Source organism: Brassica napus, unplaced genomic scaffold (genome assembly GCF_020379485.1).
Source record: "Brassica napus cultivar Da-Ae unplaced genomic scaffold, Da-Ae ScsIHWf_1601;HRSCAF=2214, whole genome shotgun sequence".
In the NCBI taxonomy this organism is placed as follows: domain Eukaryota; kingdom Viridiplantae; phylum Streptophyta; class Magnoliopsida; order Brassicales; family Brassicaceae; genus Brassica; species Brassica napus.
This window is the reverse complement of record NW_026015017.1, coordinates 87,136-106,584: the sequence shown is the minus strand read 5'-3', so window position 1 is coordinate 106,584 and position 19,449 is coordinate 87,136. Positions and strand designations below refer to the sequence as shown.

Here is a 19,449-nt window from a genome sequence, read left to right as displayed (position 1 = left end):
CTTGGGAAGAGAAGGAGCTGATCCCCTTTGGCTGTGAGGTCTTTACTCTTTTTCCCTTATCAAGGTTTTATCCCAATGGGTTTTCCTTGGTAAGGTTTTTAATGAGGAAGATCTCATGGCTGTCCAAGCTTAGACTTTCACAATGTTGAGATGAAGACAAAGAAGTGAAGAGATGAAGCTTTGAGGTTCAATAGAGTGTTGAGGCTGAGACAGTAACTTTAGAGTTTTACTGTGGTAACTTTATTTTAACCACAGTAACTACTTGGGAAGTTACCTGAAGTGATGGGAAGGTAACTTGGTGAAGAGAAGGGATATAATATGACTTTAGAGAATATGAAAGGTATTGAGAAGTCTAAGAGAGATTCAAGAGAGATTAGAGTGTTTAAGAGAAAGTGTATGAGATTATCATGATGAACTAGAGAGAGAGAGACTCATAAACTCGTGTTAATATTAATCAAGGCAGAGTTTACAATATATAGCAAAGGAAAGACTAGGGTTTCAGCATAAGAGATAAGGCAAAGCATGTGTAGTCAAAGCTAAAGGGAGCGGATGGTTTGAACTAGCCAATGGAGTGCTTCACACACTTTCAGCATATTCCAAGATGCTGATTACTTTACAGCTATGCCAGCCTGTCTTCTCCGCGTCTCCTTTCTTCCCTTCAACGGTCATAAGCCTCCTTAACACTCAAGGTAACTCTCCAAAGTAACTTGGGTAAGGATGGTAAGTTTTGGTTGATGATGGGTCGACCCTAGAATGTACGGCCTGTACGGCCAGTACGGTCAGTACGGATTGTACGGACTGGTCGACCTCATACCTCATCCTTTCCTTAACACATCCTTCTCATAATGCTTCCTTATACCCCATCACTTCCCTTGCTTATACTCAACTCATTTCAACACTCCCCCTCAAGCTTGAATTCTAGAATCCATTCAAGCTTGGAACAGCCATGAGATCTTCCTCATTAAAAACCTCACCAAGGAAAACCCATTGGGACAAAACCTTGATGAGGGAAAAAGAGTAAAGACCTCATGGCAAAGGGGATCAGCTCCTTGAGGAAAGATCTATGAGTCCCAATCTGGTATGAATGGACTCCATAGTCTTTTGTCTTGCAGCCTTGGTGAACACATCCGCAAGTTGATCCTCACTCCTTGTGTAGCATGGCAAGATTACTCCCAAGACAATCATCTGCCTCACCTTGTGACAATCAACTTCAATGTGCTTGGTTCTCTCATGGAAGACTGAGTTGGTTGCAATGTGTATAGCCGCTTGATTGTCACAATGCATAGTCATTGGAGTTGCTTGCTCTATCTCCAAATGCTTCAAGATCCCTTTGATCCATACCAACTCATTGGTAAGCTTCAGCATTGCTCTATACTCAGCTTCAGCACTTGAACAAGACACCACCTTCTGCTTCTTGCTCTTCCAAGTCACCAAGTTGCCTCCAATGAATGTACAGTAGCCAGTGGTTGATCTTCTGTCTGCTCTATCTCCAGCCCAATCCGCATCACAATATCCCACTACTTCAGTACTCTAGTTGCATCCCATCCAAACTCCAAGGCTTGATGTCCCGTTCAGATACAAGAGCAGTCTCTCCACCATGCGCCAGTGATGATCCTTTGGAACTTGCATATGCTGGCTCACTTGGTTCACAGCAAAGCAAATGTCTGGTCGTGTGATGGTGAGGTAGATGAGCTTCCCTACTAGCTTCCTGTATAGCTTTGGATCATGAAAGGCCTTGCTATCTTCAATCTCCCCCTCACGTGGAATCTTGTATCCATCTTCAAGAGGCATCTTTGCTGTCTTATCTCCTTGTATACCTGCATCTTTCAAAAGATCAAGTGTGTACTTCTGATGTGAGCTTGACTGAACCAGTAGCTGATCTTACGCATGAAGAGCTGGAAGAGAGTGACAGTGAAGAGGAGCTGGATGAGACGAACACTACAATTGGATACAAGGAGCTGGATGGGAGTTCAATTGGATTTAACTCAGCAAGAGACCCATTCTCTTTCTCCAATGGGCCAATAACCAGATCAAAGACAAGACAATTGAAGGTGGCAATTCTCAGATTGGTTTACACTAAACCAATCTCGACATCTGAAGAAAACCAAGTCAAAGAAGCCTTGAAGATATTCAATTGTTCAATCTTCAACACTACCTAGTTTTACTTAAGATATTTTTGAAAACTACAAGTCCTTGGTGACTCTTTGCATTCCTTTCTTTCTACTTAAACTCTCTGCAAGATCTGAATAAGATCAATCACTTTTGTTATCAAAAATTCTCTCAAAACTTGTGATTCCTTTGTTCAGTTTTTTGGACATCGAATTTGGCTAGAAGAGTGATCTTCCTTAAGCCTTGATCTTGTTCACTAGTGGGGCTGCCTCTCACGGACTAAGATCATCCCAATCAGTGCCTGATCATTCCGCAGATCATCACTGAAACCATCTCTACCATCGATCACCAATCCCCTTTCTATCAACTCATCAATCGATCATCTTTCCATCAGTGTTAGTAACCTGATCCATCACCACCAAATCAATACCAGATCGACCCTCAAGAGCATCCTAGGGTTCTTCCTTGACCAGGAAGCTATTAAGTGGTATCAGAGCAGCTTGAGGGCTTCTAATCAAAGGGGTTTGTCGATTCAATTCTTCTCTCTCTGTTTTGGGAACCTAATTTCCTTTTCTGATTCTCTGCAACTCTCTGCAGTTTTCTTTTTCTCTTTACTTTCTATCTGTTGTATCTGCAAGGGGGCCAACCAGTATAAAAAAAAAAAAAAGAAATCTAAGTATCTAAGAAAGTCGAGGAGAAATCCGACTAGGGCTGAGGAGAAATCCAGCCAGACTGAAGATAAATCCAGTCTCTGGTGGTAAAGCTCCTTGCAAACCAAAATTTCTTAAATCTGTCTATCTATTTCTTTGGGGTTTTGGGATTTTTACTTCTCTGGCTTTGAGTTTGTTTGTCTGATCATTGAACTCTTGGAATCACTGGGAAAATCACTTGAAAAATCATTGAGAGAAACACTTGAGAGAAACACTAAGTGAGGCTTCGGCTATATCTATTGTGTACTTACTTTTCTTGTTGAAGTCTTAACAGGAAACCATGTCTGAAAGTGATAAAGAAAGGCCCGTGGCTAGACTGGATAAAGCACAACTAGATGCTATCATGGCTACTCTCATGAAAGAGATGGATAAAAAACTTGAATTTGTTGGAGCTACTCGTTCTACTAACCCTGTCTTTGGCACAACTTCACAGGTTAGGAGAGCAGCTAGGGAAAAGAGGAGAGGCAAGCGACCTGCAGTAGGAGACGAGTCTGAGGATGAAGATACTTCTTCTGGCCGTAGTACTGATGGAGAACGGTCCGTGGGATCAGCAAGATCAGTGAGAACAGGACGTGCAGCCTCCCAAGCAAGATCCCCTACACGCCATGCAGCAAGGAACAGACCAGATGATAACCTTGGGAGTCTCAAACTTCGAATACCAGTCTTCAGTGGAACCAGCAATCCAGATGCTTATCTTGAATGGGAAACGAAGATTGAGCGAGTGTTTGATTGCCAGCACTACTCAGAAACAAAGAAGGTGAAGCTTACTGTGACAGAATTCAGTGGGTATGCTTTGCATTGGTGGGATCAGATTGTTACTACTAGGAGAAGGACTGGAGAGCCGCCAGTTGCTTCATGGTTTGAGCTCAAGACACTCATGAAGAAGCGGTTTGTTCCAAACCACTATGGTAGAGAGATTCATCAAAAGCTGAGGAGACTTACCCAAGGAACCAAAGGCGTGGAGGATTACTATCAAGAGATGGAAATACTCATGATCAAAGCGGCTGTTGAAGAAGCTTCTGAAGCTACTATGGCTCGATTTCAGGCTGGGCTTAACAGAGACATCCAGGACCGCTTGGAGATGCAGGAGTATGAGGACATCTATGAATTGCTTCACAAAGCAATCCTCATTGAGCAGCAACTGAAGAGAAAGTCCTCAACCAAAGGATCCTATGGCAACAACTACAAAGCGCCTACTACCAAAGATGACAAGTCTTTTGTGAAACCCAAGGAAGAGCATGAGGACAAGGGAAAGGCACCAGCTGCTAGATCCAGGGATGTGAAGTGCTTCAAATGTCATGGTTTTGGGCACTATGCCAATGAGTGCACCAACAAGAAAGCAATGATCCTCTTGGACAGTGGTGAGGTGATATCCGAAGAAGAAGAGGAAGCCATAGACTATCCAGTTCGTGGAGAACTACTTGTCACAAGGAGATCATTGGCAGTACAATCCAAGCTAGATGAAGATAATCAAAGGGAGAATCTTTTTCATACTCGTTGCATAGTTTATGAAAAAGTATGCAGTTTGATTATAGATGGAGGAAGCTGTACTAATGTTGCTAGTGAAGCTCTTGTAGAAAAGCTTGGATTGAAAACAGGGAAGCATCCTAGGCCATACCTTCTACAATGGTTGAATGAGGAGGGCGAGCTGAAGGTCACTGATCAAGTAATGGTTCCTATAACCATTGGAAGATACCAAGATGAGATCGTGTGTGATGTTCTGCCCATGGACTCTAGCCATATCTTGTTGGGAAGGCCTTGGCAGTATGATAGAAGAGTCATTCACGATGGGTTCACTAACCGGCATTCCTTCACCCACAGAGACAAGAAGATTGTACTGGCACCTTTGTCTCCACAAGAGGTACATGAGGATCAACTTCAACTAAAACTTAGGCGACAAGAAGCTAAAGAGAAACCAGCTGACAAGCAAAAGAAGGAGACTAATCTCTTAGCCAAGGGTAGTGAGATCAAGAAAGCTTTGTGTCTTCAACAATCTATGCTTTTATTTGTTTTTAAAGGTGCACTAATGTCTTCTTCTGACCCTGCACCGGTTCTACCGAGTGAACTTGAGTTTCTTTTGCAGGACTATGGTGATGTCTTTCCAGACGAGAGCCCAAAAGGACTTCCTCCCATGCGTGGGATTGAACACCAAATAGACTTGGTCCCTGGAGCTTCTCTCCCAAACCGCCCTGCCTATAGAACCAACCCTGAAGAAACAAAAGAGCTACAGAAGCAAGTAGATGAGCTCATTGAGAAAGGACATATCCGAGAGAGCATGAGCCCTTGTGCAGTACCAGTGCTCCTTGTGCCTAAGAAGGATGGAAGCTGGCGCATGTGTGTAGATTGCAGAGCCATCAACAATATCACTGTAAAGTACAGACACCCTATTCCTAGACTTGATGATATGTTGGATGAGCTACATGGTTCTTGTGTGTTCTCTAAGGTAGATTTAAAAAGTGGATATCATCAGATTAGGATGAAAGAAGGGGATGAATGGAAAACAGCCTTTAAAACTAAACATGGTCTGTATGAGTGGCTTGTTATGCCATTTGGTCTTACCAATGCCCCTAGCACTTTCATGAGGTTGATGAACCATGTCTTGAGGTCTTTTATAGGACACTTTGTTGTAGTTTATTTTGATGATATTTTGATCTACAGCAAGAGTATGGCTGAGCATGTGCATCACTTGAAATCTGTGTTAGAAGTGCTTAGGAAAGAATCCTTGTTTGCTAACTTTAAGAAATGCACTTTTGGGACAGATCACCTTGTTTTTCTAGGATTTGTTGTAACAGCACAGGGAATCAGAGTGGATGAGGAAAAGGTTAAAGCTATCCGAGACTGGCCTAGTCCTAAGAGTGTGAGCGAGGTGAGAAGTTTCCATGGTCTTGCCGGCTTTTATAGAAGATTTGTGAAGGATTTTAGCACCATAGCTGCACCACTCACTGAAGTCATCAAGAAGGATGTGGGTTTCAAGTGGGAGAAGGCGCAAGAGGAGGCTTTTCAAAACCTGAAAGGGAAGTTGACTAATGCTCCTTTGCTAGTTCTTCCAGATTTTACTAAGACCTTTGAAATTGAATGTGATGCTTCTGGTGTAGGTATTGGAGCTGTGCTGATGCAGGAGAAGAGACCCATAGCATATTTCAGTGAGAAACTAAGTGGAGCCATGCTGAACTACCCAACTTATGACAAGGAACTCTATGCTTTGATTAGAGCACTCCAAACTTGGCAGCACTCTCTCTGGCCAAAGGAGTTTGTTATACACACTGATCATGAGTCCTTGAAACACCTGAAGGGACAGCACAAGCTCAACAAGAGACACGCCAGATGGGTAGAGTTCTTGGAAACCTTTCCTTATGTGATTCACTATAAACAAGGTAAAGAAAACATTGTGGCTGATGCACTCTCCAGAAGGTATACTCTTTTCACTTCTATGGAAGCTAAGCTGTTAGGTTTTGAATAAATAAAGTCTTATTATGAAGATGATCAAGATTTTAAAGTTCAATTTGAAGAAAGCAAGAAACATACCAGTGGAAAGTTTTATCAAGTGGAGGGTTTTCTTTTCTATGAAAATCGACTTTGTTTACCTAACTGTTCTTTGAGAGAGTTGTATGTTAGGGAAGCACATGGAGGAGGATTAATGGGGCACTTTGGAGTTGCCAAGACACTCGCCCACCTGAAAGAGCACTTTTACTGGCCGGCCATGAGAAGAGATGTGGAGAGAGTATGCAGCAGATGTGTTACTTGCACCCAAGCCAAAGCCAAGGCCCGACCTCAAGGTTTGTATACTCCTCTTCCCATTCCTGATGCTCCATGGATTGATATATCTATGGATTTTGTGCTTGGTTTGCCTAGGACTAGAAAGGGCAGAGATTCAATCTTTGTAGTTGTTGATAGGTTCTCAAAAATGGCACATTTCATTCCATGTCACAAAACTGATGATGCCTTGATGGTTGCTGAACTTTTCTTTAGAGAGGTTGTTCGTTTGCATGGCATGCCTAGATCAATAGTGTCTGATAGGGATACTAAATTTCTTAGTCATTTCTGGAGAACATTGTGGTCTAAACTTGGAACAAAGTTGAAGTTCTCTACTACTTGTCATCCTCAAACTGATGGACAAACTGAAGTAGTTAACAGATCTTTGTCTGCTCTCTTGCGTGCTGTGATTAAAAAGAACATCAAAACTTGGGAAGATTGTATTCCTCATGTGGAGTTTGCTTATAACCATTCTGTGCATAGTGCTACAAAGTTCTCACCTTTTCAGATTGTTTATGGATTCAATCCTTTGACTCCTTTGGATCTCATGCCTTTACCATACAATGAGCAAACTAATCTTGATGGCAAGGCAAAAGCCGAGTTTGTTGTTTCATTGCATGAACAGGTAAAGAAGAACATTGAGAAGAGGACCAAGGAGTATGAAAAGCAAGCAAACAAGAAGAGACATGAGCTGTTGCTGGAACCAGGAGATCTTGTATGGATTCACTTGAGAAAGGAGAGGTTTCCTGAAGAAAGAAAGTCTAAACTGATGCCAAGGACAGATGGACCTTTCACTGTGCTTGAACGGATCAACAACAATGCTTACAAGATTGACCTTCAAGGTAAGTATACTATAAGTTCTACTTTCAATGTTGCTGACTTGATCCCTTTTCGTGCAGATGATTTGGATTTGAGGACAAATCCTTTTAAAGGAGGAGGGGATGATGTGAGCTTGACTGAACCAGTAGCTGATCTTACGCATGAAGAGCTGGAAGAGAGTGACAGTGAAGAGGAGCTGGATGAGACGAACACTACAATTGGATACAAGGAGCTGGATGGGAGTTCAATTGGATTTAACTCAGCAAGAGACCCATTCTCTTTCTCCAATGGGCCAATAACCAGATCAAAGACAAGACAATTGAAGGTGGCAATTCTCAGATTGGTTTACACTAAACCAATCTCGACATCTGAAGAAAACCAAGTCAAAGAAGCCTTGAAGATATTCAATTGTTCAATCTTCAACACTACCTAGTTTTACTTAAGATATTTTCGAAAACTACAAGTCCTTGGTGACTCTTTGCATTCCTTTCTTTCTACTTAAACTCTCTGCAAGATCTGAATAAGATCAATCACTTTTGTTATCAAAAATTCTCTCAAAACTTGTGATTCCTTTGTTCAGTTTTTTGGACATCGAATTTGGCTAGAAGAGTGATCTTCCTTAAGCCTTGATCTTGTTCACTAGTGGGGCTGCCTCTCACGGACTAAGATCATCCCAATCAGTGCCTGATCATTCCGCAGATCATCACTGAAACCATCTCTACCATCGATCACCAATCCCCTTTCTATCAACTCATCAATCGATCATCTTTCCATCAGTGTTAGTAACCTGATCCATCACCACCAAATCAATACCAGATCGACCCTCAAGAGCATCCTAGGGTTCTTCCTTGACCAGGAAGCTATTAACTTCCTTTGGGAAATGAACAATCCTTCCTTAGATCTACACAACTCAATTCCAAGGAAGTATTTCATTTCTCCTAAGTCTTTGATTTCAAACACAGATTTCAAAAACTCCTTTGTGGCTTTTATACCAGCCTTATCACTACCTGTTATGATAATGTCATCAACATATACAAGTAGACAGATGATACCTGAGGGTGTAGTGAGAGTGAAGAGAGTGTGATCCAATTCAGACTTCTTGAACCCACGCCCATTTAAGGTAGTGCTCAGCTTGTTATACCATGCTCTAGGAGATTGCTTCAACCCATAGATAGCCTTCTTGAGTCTCAATACATTTCCAGGTTTCACAAGGTGCTCTAGACCCGGTGGGGGATACATATACACTTCATCCTCTAGCTCTCCTTGAAGAAAGGCATTCTTCACATCCATCTGCCAAAGCTCCCACTCAAGATTCACAGCAAGAGATAGTACAATTCTTATGGTATGGAGTTTGGCAACAGGGGCAAAGGTATCAATGTAGTCTTCCCCATATGTTTGAGTGTATCCTCTAGCCACCAGTCTTGTCTTCTTCCTCTCAATAGTTCCATCAGGTAGATACTTGATAGTGAATATCCACTTGCTTGTTACTGCCTTCTTCCCTCTTGGTAACTCACTTTCAAACCAAGTGTCATTCTTTATCATAGCATTTGCTTCATCACCCACTGATTCTTTCCAATCTTCATGTAACATTGCTTCTTCATATGATCTTGGTACACTGCTCTCATCTAAGCTTGTAATGAATGCACAATGTTCCTTTGGGTAGCTCGCAAATGAGCACACAGCCTGAGAGGGATGCTTCACAGCTTGAGCATTGTAGTACACTCTCGTGTTTACCCAGTTGGAAGCATCTCTCTTCAGCCGTGTGCTTCTCCTTAATGGGGCTTGTTCCACCTCCACCACCGTAGGCTGCACCACCGTAGGCTGAACTGCTTCTCTTTCTACTTCATTTGGTTCAATTGGTTCCACATAATCTTCTTGTATGGATTCTTCCTCTCTTTGCATCACACCTTGACCATGACTATCTGAGTCTTGATCCTCATGATCTTCAGGCTCAGCCTCATTTCCCCCCTCATGATCATGGTGTGATGGTTCTTCAGCTTCATTCTCCTTTGATGGTTGCTGATCCTGGGACATGTTGATTCCAAGTCCTTCCAGTACACGCCTAAGACTTGTAGCTCGATCAGATGGTTGAGACAAATCTTCAAGATCTTCCCACTTTCTATCTCCATAAAAGCTCTTATCCTCCAAGAACTTCACATCTCTAGACACAAGAACTCTCCTGGCTTCTGAATCATAGCATTTGTATCCCTTTTGTGACGTTGAGTAGCCAATGAACATGGCTCTTGTGCTCTTTGCTTCTAGCTTATTCCTTAGCTCCCCGGGTACAAGAACAAAGCACACGCATCCAAATACTCTTAAGTGATCCAGCACAGGTTTGCTTCTGTTTAAAACTTCATAAGGAGCTTGATCTTCCAGGATCTTGGTTGGTATCCTATTGATTAGATAACAAGCCGAGATCACAGCATCACTCCAGAATCTCTTAGGCACACTTGTATGAAACATCATAGACCTTGCCACCTCCATTAGGTGTCTATTCTTTCTCTCAGCTACACCGTTCTGTTGAGGAGTGTATGGACAACTTGTCTGATGTAGAATCCCATGTTGAGCTAGGTGACTCTTGAATGCATTGCCAGTATATTCTCCACCATTATCAGACCTGAAAATCTTAATCTTGGCATTATACTGGTTAGATACATAAGATTGGAAGTTTTTAAATGCATCAAGAACCCTATCCTTTGTTTTAATGAGTGTTATCCAGGTGTATTTAGATTTCTCATCTATAAATGTGACAAAGTACTTGTAATTATCTCTAGATAAGCAGGGAGCAGTCCATACATCAGAGTGAACAAGATCAAAACACTTATCATAGATAGTAGTAGATCTTTTAAAGACAGTCTTACAATGTTTTCCCAAAATACAAGCCTCACAATCATTATTTTTAAACATGACACCTGGAAACATTAAGCTTAAGGCTCTAACATGTGGATGTCCTAGCCTAGAATGCCATAATGCACCTTTACTTAAAACAGAACTCAGCAAACAACTAGAAATGGGGTTAATGTCTTCAAGTACATAAAGATCCCCTTTGGTTACTCCTTGTCCGATCAACTTATTGCTCTCAATATCCTGAAATGTCACATTGTTAGGACTAAAGATAACATTGCATTGTAGATCATTGGTACATCTTTTAACAGATAAGAGATTAGAAGTAAAATCAGGCATGTAAAATGCTTTAGAGTTCTTATCAAATAGCTTTAAGTCTCCTACACCTTTAATGGGAATTCTATCTCCATTTGCAATCATTACATGACCATGAGCAGGTTCTATGTTTTTGATCAAGCTATCATCACTAATCATGTGATGAGATGCACCAGAGTCAACAATCAATGGTTTTATGCCTCTAGCAAGATGAGTTCTAGGTGATTCATTTCTCAGTTTTAATTTCTCAATGATATCTATCAACCTATTCTCATTCCTAGGCATCATATGAGCAGTATAAGAGTAACCAAGAGTGTTTCCGAATGTACCAGACTCCTTAAGAGCTTTGATGAGGGCATCAATGTCAGATTTGCGGATCACTTCATGCTCCAAACTCTTTGCGGCCGTGTAGTGAGTTGCCATTGCCTTGCCTGCGCTTTCACCCACTTGTGCACTTGAGCCTGCTCCTGATGGACCGGCTTCAATTGCTTCAGTAGACAGGTTAGCTCTGGCTTCTCGATCCTTGTTGAACTTGGCCGGCTTGAGATGGGGATGAAGGATCCAGCACTGGCTCCTCTTGTGTCCCGGCTTCTTGCAGTGATCACAGTTGCCTCCAAACCTCCTCTCATCACCATACTTCCTCTCATCAGTCTTGTATGCTGCACGGTTAGCTTGCGCTCCTTCCTCAGCCTTGTTGGCTAGAGCTAAGTCTCCCTTGCTTCCGAAGAGACCAAGAGACCCTTCCTCCTTCTGGAGCTGCGCACACACTTCCTCCATGGATGGAAGACTTGGCATCCTCAACATGTGTTTGATCACATCATTGAACGGAGGATCCAAAGTCAACAGCAATCCAAACACCTGATCCTGCTCCCTCCTCTCCATGAGTAGCTCTTGATCAGCCGTGCTTGGTCTCAATGATTCAAGCTCAGACCACAAAGATCTATACTTGCCCAAATGCTTGGTGAACTCCTCTCCATCTTGTACCAGTGTGTTGATAGCTTTCTTGATCTCATACACACGGTTCAGATTGGTAACGTTCCCAAAAGTCTTTTGGAGTACCTCCCACAGGTGTTTTGGAGTCTCACATTAGCTGTAGGCTTCCAAGAGATGTTCTTCAAGAGATCCTTGCAGCACAGATAGCACCATCAAGTCATCTTGAATCCACTTCTTTCCATCAGCAACCGCGAGCTCTCTTCCACCTTCTTCCTCACTGGCCACTGGTGCTGGAGCTTCATCTGTGATGTGACCCCATAACCCTAGCCTCCCAATGGCTGTCTTCACAAGCCTAGACCACAACAGGTAGTTTTCCCCACCCTTGAGTGAAATCGGAACCGTAATCACCTTGTTTCCTCCCATCTTGATTTGCTTGGACTTGGTTTAGAATCTCACAAGAAAGAACTTTTATCTGAAGCTGAAGAACACACGATCTCAATACCACAGCCAACCTGGCTCTGATACCATATGACTTTAGAGAATATGAAAGGTATTGAGAAGTCTAAGAGAGATTCAAGAGAGATTAGAGTGTTTAAGAGAAAGTGTATGAGATTATCATGATGAACTAGAGAGAGAGAGACTCATAAACTCGTGTTAATATTAATCAAGGCAGAGTTTACAATATATAGCAAAGGAAAGACTAGGGTTTCAGCATAAGAGATAAGGCAAAGCATGTGTAGTCAAAGCTAAAGGGAGCGGATGGTTTGAACTAGCCAATGGAGTGCTTCACACACTTTCAGCATATTCCAAGATGCTGATTACTTTACAGCTATGCCAGCCTGTCTTCTCCGCGTCTCCTTTCTTCCCTTCAACGGTCATAAGCCTCCTTAACACTCAAGGTAACTCTCCAAAGTAACTTGGGTAAGGATGGTAAGTTTTGGTTGATGATGGGTCGACCCTAGAATGTACGGCCTGTACGGCCAGTACGGTCAGTACGGATTGTACGGACTGGTCGACCTCATACCTCATCCTTTCCTTAACACATCCTTCTCATAATGCTTCCTTATACCCCATCACTTCCCTTGCTTATACTCAACTCATTTCAACATAGAATTCGTGAGAAGAGGGTAAAGGATAAGGTTCCTCTTGGCTGGAAAGGATAAGCACCTTTACAGCAAGTGACAGCCTGTTCAAGCATGTGAAGCATCTCAGCCTAGCATTTCTATTGACTCCACATGCTTATAGGTCTAGATTGAATACATTGAACCTAGACATGATTGTAATCTCTTTATAGCTTGTAATCTCTCATCTGAATCAATTAATGGAGTTTTGAGTATTCTCTCTTGTTCTTTATTCTCTTAATCTCCAAATCTTATACAAACTACACTAATCATCTCTTGATATTTATTCATCACTCTACATACACAAAAGTGTATATGGTATCAGAGCCAGGTTGGCAAGGAAGGGAGTGGTGATTTGCGAATCTGTTTGTGTTGCTCTTGGTGTTCTTGAGCTGTTCTTGAGCTGTTCTTCACTTTCTGGGTATTTGGGAGGCTTTCTGGTCGATCCAATCAGCCTCAACAGAAGATGAAGTATAGATCTAGTGAATCAGTGGAGCGTGAAGAAGAGAGGGATGGAGTGTGTTCAAGATGGATAAAGGAAGCTTTGGAAAGCTGTTGGTTATGGAGTAGTCATGGAAAGGGGAAGCCTTTCATGGAAATGGCTACTGAAGAAGGTCAGACAAGAGGTCTGAAGCTGGGAGATGAAGTTGTTCAAGGAAACACTACAAAGAGTGAGGTTGAAGCAACTTTAGGCAATTCCAAACTTGTAAGAGTCGTTGAGGGCAAAGGGGTGATCCGCGGCTTGAGACAAGGAAAGGATGAGTGTTATCAGCTTGTGGGAAGGCTGAGAGAAGTATGGTCAGAGTTAGATGTGGTGAAAGCACACACATCAAATCCGAGATGGTGTCAAGAAAGGAGGAAGCAAGATGTGATCTTTAGCTTTCTTATGGAAGAGATATGTGAGCTTGTTAAACACACTTGTGATGTGTGGGAGATGAACAGGAAGCCAGATAGATGGAAGGGAGGTACAAGCTGTAAGAAGGGAAGGTTGAGAAAACTTTCTAAGGAGTGGTTAATGAGGAGAAAGGCTTGGAGGAAGGACAGTGAGTCTGGTTATCTGAGTGACAAGATGAGCTTGAAGATGATCAAGGAGGCTGCGCAACTAGTGGTGAGAGGAGAGTGTTCTTACTCAGCCTACATGGGTGAATCAGTAGAAGACAGTGTGGTGTTAAGAGAGCAGGAGAAAGAGGGTGGAGCTGATGATTGCATCACCAGGAAGGAATGGAGAGTGTTCATGGAACATGTACAAGCTTTAGCAGCAAGCAAGAAACAGTGTGTACAATCCGGAGCTCCTAAACCCATTGTGATTGATTCTGGAGCAAGCCATCATATGATCAGTGATAGGAGACTTATAAGTGAGATCAAGGCTGCAACAGGGAGTGTTATGATTGCTAATGGTGCTATGATCCCAATAGAAGGAGTGGGAAAGCTCAAACTGTTTGAGAAGGACACCACTGCCTTCTACATGCCCCGGTTCACTTCAAATCTGTTATCTGTGAAGAAAGCTACCATTGATCTTGATTGTCAAGTAGTATTCAGACCTGATGAAGTGGAGTTTCAAGATTTAAAGACTGGGAGAGTTATTGGCAGAGGGGACAGCAAGAATCAGCTATACCATCTTCAAATGGCTAAGAATTCTAAACCCTTTGATTCTGTGTGCTTAAGTAGTGCTGTTGATAGGTGTGATAGTATGACTTGGCATGCTAGATTAGGACATCCTCATGCTCGTGCAATTGAGTTAATCATGCCTAATATGTTATTTAATCACTTGGAGTGTGAAGCATGCATATTAGGAAAGCATTGTAGGACTGTCTTTCCAACTTCAGAGACTATATATGAGCATTGCTTTGATCTAGTTCACTCAGATGTGTGGACATCTCCGTGTGAGTCTAGGGATAGCCAGAAGTACTTTGTGACTTTTATTGATGAGAAATCAAAGTATACATGGGTCACTTTGATTCCCTCTAAAGATAGAGTCCTAGAAGCCTTTATGAACTTCCAAGCATATGTAACTAATCAATACAATGCTACTGTGAAGGTGCTAAGATCTGATAATGGAGGAGAATACACTAGCAATGCTTTCAAGAGTCATCTAGCAAAACATGGGATTCTGCAGCAGACAAGCTGTCCTTACACACCACAGCAGAATGGGGGTGGCTGAGAGAAAGAATAGGCACCTGATGGAAGTAGCAAGGTCAATGATGTTTCATGCAAATGTTCCAAAGAGGTTTTGGGGGGATGCTGTTCAGACTGCGTGCTATCTCATCAACAGAGTTCCAACCAAGATCCTAAAGAACCTGTCTCCCTTTGAGGTATTGAACAAGACCAAGCCATACCTTGATCATTTGAGAGTCTTTGGGTGCTTATGTTATGTGATGGTTCCCGGAGAGAGGAGGAACAAGCTAGAGGCAAAGAGTACTAAAGCTATGTTCATTGGGTACTCAATCACTCAGAAAGGGTACAAATGTTATGATCCAATAACCAGGAGGGTTATGGTATCCAGAGAAGTGAAGTTTGTTGAGTCTAGAGGGTATTATGAGGAGAAGAAATGGGAAGACCTGGAGGATCTGTCCCAAGCTCCATCAGAGAAGGCAACAACACTGAGAGTATTGTTGGAGAGGCTAGGGATAGGATTATCCCAACATCAGGAACCAGGAAGGAGAGAACCTTCTAATCAAGCTGGAGAAACAACCCCTCTTGATCATGAGAGGGGGAATGGATCTGAATCAGAGGAGCAGGAGCAGAACCAAGAGGATTCAGGACAGCATGATCATGAGGAGACACAGGAAGTAGAGAATGTTGTTCAGTCTAGTGGAGATGAGCAAGGAGAGTCTACTGGTACAGAGGAGAGTCAGGCTCAGTCAGGTGGAAATGAGCAGGGAGAACCTACTGGTTTAGGAGAGGAAACACAAGATAATGTTCAGGCTGAAGAACTGGTTGAGACCTTGCGGAGGAGCACAAGGATAAAGAGGGATCCTTCCAACTGGGTAAACACGAGAGTGTACTACAATGCCCAGGCTGTGGAGCATCCTTCTCAAGCCATGTGTTCCTTTGCTGAGTTTCCAGAGGAGCACTATGCCTTTATGAACAGTCTGGATGAGAGTTATGTACCAAGGACTTATGAAGAGGCTATGTTAGACAAGGAATGGAAAGAATCAGTGGGAGCTGAAGCAGGTGCTATGATCAAAAATGATACATGGTATGAGAGTGAGCTGCCTAAGGGAAAGAAGGCTGTGTCTAGTAGATGGATCTTCACAATCAAGTATCTAGCAAATGGACAGATTGATAGGAAGAAGACCAGATTGGTTGCAAGAGGATTTACACAGACCTATGGAGAGGATTACATTGATACCTTTGCACCAGTAGCTAAGCTACACACAGTTCGGATTGTGTTGTCTATTGCAACAAACTTGGAGTGGGATTTGTGGTAAATGGATGTGAAGAATGCTTTCTTACAAGGTGAGCTAGAAGATGAGGTATACATGCTTCCTCCTGCTGGTCTTGAGCATCTAGTAAAACCAGGAAATGTTTTGAGATTGAAGAAGGCAATATATGGGCTTAAGCAGTCTCTATGAGATTAAGAGATCCTTAGAGTAATCAGAATAAAGAGAGTGTTTAAGAAGTGATTTTGTGAAAGATTAAGTAACTAGGTAGAGTCGTTTAGAGTCTAAGAGAGAACCATAGTGTCTAAGAGATTAGAGAGACTCAAACTGCATAATCTTCATTAGGGTTGATGAGTTACAATATATAGAGTGAGCATACAAGGGTTTTCGAAATCAAGAGAAGACTAAAGCATGTGAGGTCAATCAGGAGAGGATAAGCTCATTTGGACTAGCCAATTAGCTTCTCCACATGCGCGGAGTATCTGGCATCTTGGACCGAGATGCTCTTGCCTTTCCAGCTGTTCCAGCCTGTCAAGGCGCGCTCTACCTTATCCCTAAACGGTCTGATGCCTCAAGGTAAGTTCCTTGCCTTCACCTAAGTTACCGCACATAACTTCTTTACCCTTGTCAAGGTTTCACCCATCTTCATGTGTACGGACTGTACGGTCATGTACGGACTGTACGGTCTTGTACGGACTTTACCCAAACCTTCCCAAGCTTCAACTCATCTCCTTAGTCTCAACTCCTCACTTGCTTCACACTTATACTCAGCTCAACTCAACACTCCCCCTCAAGCTTAGCTTTGTGAAAGCCTAAGCTTGGATAGCTATGAGATCTTCCTCATTAAAAACCTTACCAAGGAAAACCCATTGGGATAAAACCTTGATAAGGGAAAAAGAGTAAAGACCTCACAGCCAAGGGGATCAGCTCCTTCTCTTCCCAAGATCAATGAGGCCCAGCCGTATGTGAATGGACTCCATTGTCTTCTGTCTTGCAGCCTTGGTGAACACATCCGCTAACTGATCTTCACTTCTTGTGTAGCATGGCAAGATGACTCCTAAGATGATCATCTGCCTCACCTTGTGGCAATCAACTTCGATGTGCTTGGTTCTCTCATGGAACACCGAGTTGGAGGCAATGTGGATAGCTGCTTGGTTGTCACAATGCATGGTCATTGGCGTGGCTTGATCAATCTCCAAATGCTTCAAGATGCCTTTGATCCATACTAACTCGTTGGTGAGCTTCAGCATAGCTCTATACTCAGCTTCTGCACTTGAGCAAGACACCACCTTCTGCTTCTTACTCTTCCAAGTCACCAAGTTGCCTCCAATGAATGTGCAATAGCCTGTGGTTGATCTCCTGTCTGCTCTATCACCAGCCCAATCCGCATCACAGTATCCCACCACTTCAGTGCTTCTATTGCAGCCCATCCATACTCCTTGATCAGGTGAGCCGTTGAGATACATCAAGATCCTCTCCACCATGCGCCAATGATGTTCCTTAGGTACTTGCATGTGTTGACTCACCTGATTCACAGCAAAACAAATGTCAGGTCTAGTTATGGTGAGGTAAATCAATTTGCCAACTAGTTTTCTATAGAGTTTAGGATCCTGATAAGGTTTGCTGTCTTCAATCTCCCCCTCTCGTGGGACTTTGTAGCCATCCTCCATAGGCATCCTTGCTGTCTTGCCTCCATAAGCACCTGCACCTTTCAAAAGATCAAGTGTATACTTCCTTTGGGACATGAACAAACCTTCCTTGGATCTACATATCTCAATTCCAAGAAAGTATTTCATTTCTCCCAAGTCTTTAATCTCAAACATGGATTTAAGAAACTCCTTGGTTGCTATGATACCTTCCTTATCACTCCCTGTGATAATGATATCATCAACATACACAAGGAGTGCAATCATACCTGAGGGAGTCGTGAGTGTGAAGAGGGTGTGATCTAGTTCAGACTTCTTGAAGCCTCGGCCATTCAGAGTAGTGCTCAACTTGTTGTACCAAGCTCTTGGTGATTGCTTCAGCCCATAGATGGCTTTCTTCAGTCTCAACACATTTCCACTCTTCACTAAGTGTTCAAGGCCTGGAGGTGGATGCATATACACTTCATCCTCAAGTTCACCTTGTAGAAACGCATTCTTCACATCCATTTGCCATAACCCCCATCCAAGATTCACAGCCAAGCTTAGTACAATCCGGATTGTGTGGAGTTTAGCTACTGGTGCAAAGGTTTCTATGTAATCTTCTCCATAAGTTTGAGTGAAACCCCTTGCAACTAGCCTTGACTTCTTCCTCTCAACCTTTCCATCCGCTTTGTACTTGATTGTGAATATCCATCTACTAGTCACAGCCTTCTTCCCTTTTGGTAACTCACTCTCATACCATGTATCATTCTTGATCATCGCTCCTGCCTCATCTCCAACTGATTCCTTCCATTCTTTATCTTTCATTGCTTCTTCATAGCTTCTTGGGATGTGATTCTCATCCAAGTTTACCATGAAAGCGCAATGTGCTTCTGGATATTGAGCAAAGGAGCACACGGCTTGAGAAGGATGCTCCACAGCTTGGGCATTGTAGTACACTCTCGTGTTTACCCAACTGGAAGGATCCTTCCTTATCCTTGTACTCCTTCTTAGTGGCTGCACAACCGGTTCTTCTTCCTGTTGTTCTTCTACCACTTCATCTTGAGAAGGTGTTTGTGTCACACCATGATCATGTCCATGACCATCCGAGCCTATGCTCTCTTCTCCTTCATTCTCTACTCCTCCTTCATCTTGGTTGGCCTCTTGCATAGGCTCCTCATGCTCCTCTCCTCCCTCATGATCAAGGTGGGATGGTGAACCAACTTCAGGAGGTGTAGTTGCGTGATTCCTCGGATCCTGGGATGTACTGATTCCAAGACCTTCAAGAATGATCCGCAAGGTGGTGGCCTTGTCTGATGTTAAGTCCTTCAGGTCTTCTTGATTCTTTTCTTCATAGTATCCTCTATCTTCCAAGAACTTCACATCTCTAGATACAAGAACTCTCCTTGCTATAGGATCATAGCATTTGTATCCTTTCTGTGTAGCTGAGTATCCTATGAACACAGCCTTAGTGCTTCTTGCTTCTAGCTTGTTGATCATCTCTCCTGGTTTGAGGACAAAGCATAGGCATCCAAAGACTCGCAAGTAATCAAGAGCTGGCTTGTACCTGTTCAGAACTTCAAATGGAGCCTTCTCATTCAGAACTTTGGTTGGAGTTCTGTTTATCAGGTAACAAGCAGTGGCAACCGCATCACTCCAAAATCTCTTTGGAACATTACTCTGAAACATAAGTGACCTTGCCACTTCCATGAGATGCCTATTCTTCCTCTCAGCCACTCCATTTTGCTGTGGAGTATAAGGACAGCTTGTTTGATGTAGGATCCCATGTTGTGATAGGTGTTGCTTGAATGCATGACTCGTGTACTCTCCTCCATTA

At 42.8% G+C, this 19,449-nt stretch overlaps 1 protein-coding gene across 1 annotated transcript; it reads left to right on the top strand.

The window, feature by feature from the left end:
- Positions 1-3,099: 3,099 nt before the first annotated feature.
- Positions 3,100-6,279, top strand: LOC125597980. The gene has a single exon (XM_048772394.1). The coding sequence runs from the start codon at positions 3,100-3,102 to the stop codon at positions 6,277-6,279; it is 3,180 nt and encodes a 1,059-aa protein (XP_048628351.1).
- Positions 6,280-19,449: the final 13,170 nt, after the last annotated feature.

What these genes read in the sequence shown, in the direction of transcription:
- LOC125597980 (XM_048772394.1), top strand. Translation starts at nt 3,100, where the DNA reads ATGTCTGAAAGTGATAAAGAAAGGCCCGTGGCTAGACTGGATAAAGCA.